The sequence below is a fragment of the Carcharhinus amblyrhynchos genome, unplaced genomic scaffold, assembly GCF_965287045.1.
Source record: "Carcharhinus amblyrhynchos unplaced genomic scaffold, sCarAmb.v2.hapA scaffold_609, whole genome shotgun sequence".
Taxonomy (NCBI): Eukaryota; Metazoa; Chordata; class Chondrichthyes; order Carcharhiniformes; family Carcharhinidae; genus Carcharhinus; species Carcharhinus amblyrhynchos.
The window spans coordinates 27,501-35,000 of NW_027650349.1; the positions used below are offsets into that span (position 1 = coordinate 27,501).

General features: G+C 50.1%; 1 protein-coding gene across 1 annotated transcript in view; it reads right to left on the minus strand.

The window, feature by feature from the left end:
• dcst2 (DC-STAMP domain containing 2) overlaps positions 1–7,500 on the minus strand; it is a 28,351-nt gene that overhangs the window by 1,231 nt on the left and 19,620 nt on the right. The window contains exons 11-14 of the mRNA XM_080184203.1: positions 7,461–7,500; positions 7,003–7,130; positions 3,764–3,857; positions 173–466 (exon numbers count right to left, since the gene is read on the minus strand). The exon at positions 7,461–7,500 is cut by the window's right edge and continues 91 nt beyond it. Of these exons, the coding sequence (XP_080040329.1) occupies positions 173–466; positions 3,764–3,857; positions 7,003–7,130; positions 7,461–7,500 (556 nt within the window). The remainder of the gene's footprint in view (positions 1–172; positions 467–3,763; positions 3,858–7,002; positions 7,131–7,460) is intronic.

The following is a 7,500-nucleotide window of genomic DNA, read 5'->3' on the forward strand; positions in this document are numbered from 1 at the left end:
TTCCGTTGACCGCCCCTCGCCCACTCCAATTTCTGCGGCAGACGGGGTAGTAAAATCCCGGGCAGCTGATTGGCCGCGGTTGAAACGAATGACGGCTCGAAGGCCCGAATGGCCTCCTTCTATTCAAGCCCTGGGCCGTTTTGAGGGAGTTTGTGGGGGATTCTTTACCCACCTTTTCCTGCTCTGCCTCACGGTGCCTCTGGATTCCAAGTCTCTCGCTAGGCCCGAGGCCTGCCGCCCCCTGGCCTTCTTGGCCGCCTCGGCCAGTCGCTTCTGCTGGAAGAGGGCCCTCAGCCTCACATCCGTCTCCCTGGTCACCTCCAGGTCCTCGTAGAGGGCCGCCCTGACCTTCTTCTTCAGGAGGGAGCGCAGCTCACGCCGTTCCTTCTTGGCTTTGTCTTGTCGAGTCTTCATACTCTCGAGGGCGCTCATCCACAACTTGACTTTCCCAGAGTCGCTGGAGTCCCTGTGTTGCGTGGTTGGGTGGAGAAATTGTACACTGGCGTTGTTAAAATGATAAAACGCTCAAGAAAAAGCACTAACACGGTTTCCTTTCTCCGTGCTTAGAGAGTTAACAAAAGAATGCAAGTGCATACAGGGTATCCAAAACGAAACATCCAAAATGTAACTTTCGTATCAAAGGCCAAGCAGCAAAGTGAACAAAGAACAAAGAAAATTACGGCACAGGAACAGGCCCTTCGGCCCTCAAAGCCTGCACCCACCGTCTGAACTAAAACCCCCTACCCTTCCGGTGACCATATCCCTCTATTCCCATCCCATTCATGGATTTGTCAAGACACCCCTTAAAACTCACTATCGTATCCGCTTCCACTACCTCCCCCCGGCAGCGAGTTCCAGGCACCCACCACCCTCTGTAAAAACTTGCCTCGCACATCTCCTTTAAACCTTGCCCCTTAAACCTGTGCCCCTGACTTTTCCACCCTGGGGGGAAAAGCTCCTGACTATCCACTCTACACCCCTCATAATCTTGTAGACTTCTATCAGGTCTCCCCTCAACCTCCAGTGAGAACAAACCAAGTTTCTCCAACCTCTCCTCATAGCTAATGCCCTCCATACCAGGGGCAACATCCTGGTAAATCTTTTCTGTAACCCTCTCCAAAGCCTCCACATCCTTCTGGTAGTGTGGGTGACCCAGAATTGAACACGATATTCCAAGTGCGGCCTCACTAAGGTTCTATAAAGCATGACTTGCCAATTTTTAAACTCAGTGCCCCGGCCGATGAAGGCAAGCATTGCCGTATGCCTTCTTGACCACCTTCTCCACCTGCGTTGCCACTTTCAGTGTCCCGTGTACCTGTACGCCCAGATCCCTCTGCTTATCAATTTCTACAACAAGCAACAGGCTTTTTAATGCTTTGAATTCAGCCTGTTGATTTGAATTAAAATTTATTTATTAATCACATATCGGCTGACATTAACACTGTAATGAAGTTACTGAGAAAATCCCCCAGTCGCCACATTCTGGCGCCTGTTTGGGTACACTGAGGGAGAATTTAGCATAGCCAATCCACCTAACCTGCACATCTTTGGACACTAAGGGACAATTTAGCATGGCCAATCCACCCTAACCTGCATATCTTTGGACACTAAGGGACAATTTAGCATAGCCAATCCACCCTAACCTGCACATCTTTGGACACTAAGGGGCAATTTAGCATGGCCAATCCACCTAACCTGCACATCTTTGGACACTAAGGGGCAATTTAGCATGGCCAATCCACCTAACCTACACATCTTTGGACGCTAAGGGGCAATTTAGCATGGCCAATCCCCCTAACCTCTACATCTTTGGACACTAAGGGACAATTTAGCATGGCCAATCCACCTAACCTACACATCTTTGGACACTAAGGGACAATTTAGCATGGCCAATCCACCTAACCTGCACATCTTTGGACACTAAGGGGCAATTTAGCATGGCCAATCCACCTAACCTGCACATCTTTGGACACTAAGGGGCAATTTAGCACGGCCAATCCCCCTAACCTCTACATCTTTGGACACTAAGGGGCAATTTAGCATGGCCAATCCACCCTAACCTACACATCTTTGGACACTAAGGGGCAATTTAGCATGGCCAATCCACCTAACCTGCACATCTTTGGACACTAAGGGACAATTTAGCATGGCCAATCCACCCTAACCTACACATCTTTGGACACTAAGGGACAATTTAGCATGGCCAATCCACCTAACCTACACATCTTTGAACGCTAAGGGGCAATTTAGCACGGCCGATGCACCCTAACCTGCACATCTTTGGACTGTGGGAGGAAACTGGAGCACCCGGAGGAAACCCATGCAGACACGAGGAGAACGTACAGACCCCACACAGTGGGCCGCCTGCTCCGCCATTCAATAAGATCATGGCTGATCTTTTCATGGACTCGGCTCCACTTACCCGCCCGCTCCCCTTAATCCCTTCACCGTTCCAAAATCTATCTACCCTTGCCTTAAAAACATTCAATGAGGGAGCCTCAACTGGGCAGGGAATTCCACAGATTCACAACCCTTTGGGTGAAGAAGTTCCTCCTCAACTCAGTCCTAAATCTGCTCCCCCTTACTTTGAGGCCATGCCCCCTAGTTCTAGTTTCACCCGCCAGTGGAAACAACCTCCCTGCTTCTATCTTATCCATTCCCTTCATAATCTTACATATTTCTATAAGATCTCCTCTTATTCTTCTGAATTCCAATGAGTATAGCCCCATTCTATTCAGTCTCTCATTATAAGCCAACCCTCTCAACTCCGGAATCTCCTCTGCACCCCCTCCAGTGCCAGTATATCCTTTGTCAAGTAAGGAGACCAAAACTGTACACAGTATCCCAGGCGTAGCCTCACCAGCACCTTATACAGCTGCAACATAATCTCACTGTTTTTAAACTCTATCCCTCTAGCAATGAAGGACAAAATTCCATACAAAGGTCCATTCTGACTTCTATTTGAATGGGTGTAAATTGAGAGAGGTGGATACTCAGCGAGACCTTGGAGCCCTCGTGTGTCAGTCACTGAGAGTAAGCGCGCAGGTACAGCAGGCAGTAAGGAAGGCAAATGGTATGTTGGCCTTCGTTTGGGAGAGAGAGAGAGAGACAGAGACAGAGGAAGAAAGAGAGAGAAAAAGAGAAAGACACAGACAGAAAGAGACAGATGGAGAGAGACAGAGAGAGAGACAGTGAGAGAGAGAGAGACAGAAAGAGTGAGAGACAGAGGGAGAAACAGGAGAGAGAGATAGACATAGAGAGAGAGAGAGAGACGGAAAGAGACAGAGGAAGAGAGAGAGAGGCAGAGACAGAGAGAGACAGTGAGAGAGAGAGATAGAGGTAGAGATAGGGAGAGAGAGAGAGAGAGAAAAACAGAGGGAGAAAGAGAGAGAGAGAAAGAGAAACAGGAGAGAGAGAGAGAGAGATAGAGAGAGAGAGAGAGGACAGAGAAGAGACAGACAGAGAGAGACAGACAGAGAGAGACAGACAGAGAGAGGAAGAGACAGAGAGAGAGAGGAAGAGACAGAGAGAGAGAGAGAGAAACAGAGAGAGGGAGAGAAAAGAGAGAGTGAGACAAAGAGAGAGAGAGAAAGAGACAGACAGAGAGAGATAACAGAGAGAGAGGAGCGGGCGAGAGAGAGACAAAGACACGCAGACAGGCAGAGAGGAGCGGAGAGAGAAACTCAGAGACAGAGAGAGAAACACAGAGAGAGAGACAACAGCCAGATGAGGTTCGTAAATGCCCAGCCCAAAGTCTACTTACACTTCCTCATCGATGTCTCCCTGGTACGCCAGCGGGCCCATGCAGATGGAGCAGATATTGTTCATGTGCTGGTAACAATCTGTACAGTAGAAACCTAACAGAGAAAGAGAGGCAGCTCTGAATTTACACTCTGTCTCAAGGTAGAGAAACAGAACAGTATGAGCTGATTTATTATTGTCAGATGTATTGGGACACAGTGAAAAGTATTGTTTCTTGCGCGCTATACAGACAAAGCATACCGTTCATAGAGAAGGAAAGGAGAGGGTGCAGAATGTAGTGTTACAGTCACAGCGAGGGTGTAGAGAAAGATCAACTTAATGCGAGGTAGGTCCATTCAAAAGTCTGACAGCAGCAGGGAAGAAGCTGTTCTTGAGTCGGTCGGTACGGGACCTCAGACTTTCGTATCTTTTTCCCCGACGGAAGAAGGTGGAAGAGAGAATGTCCAGGGTGTGTGGGGGGGGGTCCTTGATTATACCGGCTGCTTTTGCCCCGATGCAGCGGGAAGTGTAGACGGAGTCAATGGACGGGAGGCTGGTTTGTGTGATGGGATTGGGGCTACATTCACCACCCTTTTGTAGTTCCTTGCGGTCTTGGGCAGAGCAGGAGCCCAGACCGAGCTGTGATACAACCAGAAAGAATGCCTTTCTGTGGGGCATCTGTAAAAGTTGGTGAGAGTCCATAGCGGACATGCCAAATTTCCTTAGTCTCCTGAGAAAGTAGAGGTGTTGGTGGGGCTTTCTTAACTGAAGTGTCGGCAATTTAGCATGGCCAATAAACCTGACCTACTCGCTTTTGGATAGTGGGAGGAAACTGGAGCACCTGGAGGAAACCCACACAGACATGGGGAGAACGCACAGACTCCACACTGTCTCCTGAGGCCAGAATGGAGCCCGGTCCCTGCCCCTTAGTGTCCAAAGATGTGTAGGTTAGGGTGGATTGGCCATGCTAAATTGTCCCTTAGTGTCCAAAGATGTGTAGGTTAGGGTGGATTGGCCATGCTAAATTGTCCCTTAGTATCCAAAGATGTGCGGGTTAGGTGGGTTGGCCATGCTAAATTGTCCCTTAGTGTCCAAAGACGTGTAGGTTAGGGTGGATTGGCCATGCTAAATTGTCCCTTAGTGTCCAAAGATGTGTAGGTTAGGGTGGATTGGCCATGCTAAATTGCCCCTTAGTGTCCAAAGATGTGTAGGTTAGGGGGATTGGCCATGCTAAATTGTCCCTTAGTGTCCAAAGATGTGCAGATTAGGTGGATTGACCATGCTAAATTGTCCCTTAGTGTCCAAAGATGTGCAGGTTAGGGTGGATTGGCCATGCTAAATTGCCCCTTAGTGTCCAAAGATGTGTAGGTTAGGGTGGATTGGCTATGGTAAATTGCCCCTTAGCGTCCAAAAATGTGTAGGTTAGGGTGGATTGGCCATGCTAAATTGTCCCTTAGTGTCCAAAGATGTGCGGGTTAGGGTGGATTGGCCATGCTAAATTGTCCCTTAGTGTCCAAAGATGTGCGGGTTAGGGTGGATTGGCCATGCTAAATTGTCCCTTAGTGTCCAAAGATGTGCGGGTTAGGGTGGATTGGCCATGCTAAATTGTCCCTTAGTGTCCAAAGATGTGTAGGTTAGGGTGGATTGGCCGTGCTAAATTGTCCCTTAGTGTCCAAAGATGTGTAGGTTAGGGTGGATCGGCCATGCTAAATTGTCCCTTAGTGTCCAAAGATGTGTAGGTTAGGGTGGATCGGCCATGCTAAATTGTCCCTTAGTGTCCAAAGATGTGCAGGTTAGGGTGGATCGGCCATGCTAAATTGTCCCTTAGTGTCCAAAGATGTGTAGGTTAGGGTGGATTGGCCATGCTAAATTGTCCCTTAGTGTCCAAAGATGTGTAGGTTAGGGTGGATTGGCCATGCTAAATTGTCCCTTAGTGTCCAAAGATGTGCAGGTTAGGTAGATTGGCCATGCTAAATTGTCCCTTAGTGTCCAAAGATGTGCAGGTTAGGGTGGATTGGCCATGCTAAATTGCCCCTTAGTGTCCAAAGATGTGCGGGTTAGGGTGGATTGGCCATGCTAAACCCCCCCCCCCAGGCCCGAACCCCATTTACCCTTCTAGGGTGTCCCCCTGGCACCAACGGGCAATTTAGGTGGATTGGCCAATCCATCTTTGGACTGTGGGAGGAGACTGGAGCACCCAGAGGAAACCCACGCAGACACAGGGAGAACATGCAGTCTCCACACAGACAGTGACCCGAGCCGGGGATCTGACCCGGGTCCCTGGCGCCGTGAGGCAGCAGTGCTAACCCACTGTGCCACCCCTATCAGGTCGCACCCCGCACCCCCCTGCTCCCCCACCCCCCTCAGTCTGTCGCTCCAATGAGAACAAGAGTTTCTCCAACCTCTCCTCATAGCTAATGCCCTCCGTACCAGGGCAACATCCTGGTAAATCTTTCCTGTAACCCTCTCTAAAGCCTCTCTAAAGGTGGTGTGGCGACCAGAATTGAACACAATATTCCCAGTGCGACCTCACTAAGGTTCGATAAAGCACGACTTGCCAATTTTTAAACTCAGTGCCCCGGCCGATGAAGGCAAGCATTGCCGTATGCCTTCTTGACCACCTTCTCCACCTGCGTTGCCACTTTCAATGACCTGTACACCTGTACGCCCAGATCCCTCTGCCTATCGATAACCCTAAAGGTTCTACCATTTACTGTACAGTTCTTCCATGGATTAGATATTCCAAAATATCTCACACTTCTCCAGATTAAACACCATCTGCCAATTCTCTGCCCAAGTCTCTAACCCGTCTATACAGGACCTTAAGAGATAGGAGCTGAATTAGGCCACTCAGCCCATCGAATCTGCTCCATTCAATCATGGCTGATATTTTTCTCATCCCCTCATTCTCCTGCCTTTTCCCCCTGATCCCCTTATTAATCAGGAACCTCTGTCTTAAAGACACTCAGTGACCCGGAATCCTCTACGGCAGAGGGTTCCACAGATTCCCCACTGAAGAAATTCCTCCCCCATCCCTGTTTTAAAGGATGGTCCCTTTAGCCTAAGGTTGTGCCCTCTCTGGTTCTAGTTTTTCCCACCAGTGGAAACGTCCTCTCCCACTCTATCCAGGGTGCATCCTGCTCTATCCTCTGAGAATCCTCTTCACTGTCCGCGACTCCCCGAATTTTTGGAACCGATCTGTGAACGCAACACGAAAAAGAGAGACCTTTGACCTGGTGCGCGTGTGACGATCCTCGGTACCTTTGCATCCAGGGGTGATGCACGGGACAAACAGGTCGTGGTCTCTCTCTTCAGCGATACGTCCGCACGCCATGCAGTATTCCTGGGACAAGCCCGCAAACGCGGCGATCCAAGCAAACAGCTTGTACCTGGAGAAACACACGCACAAAGAATGTTGGGGGGAGAATGTGGGGCTCGCTCCCATTCTGGGGGGAGAATGTGGGACTCGCTCCCACGGGGGGGGGAGAATGTGGGACTCGCTCCCACGGGGGGGGGAGAATGTGGGACTCGCTCCCACGGGGGGGGGGAGAATGTGGGACTCGCTCCCACGGGGGGGGGAGAATGTGGGACTCGCTCCCACGGCGGGGGGGGAGTGGAGGAGAGACGATGAGCAGGAACACTAACACAGGGAGGAGAGTGAGTGACCTGTCTCTCTGCTCTGTGTAATTCTGGTTAAAAGTCTCGAGAGTGTATCTTACCGTGACGCTAACGCAAGTATAATGCTCGTGTGTCCTGCGT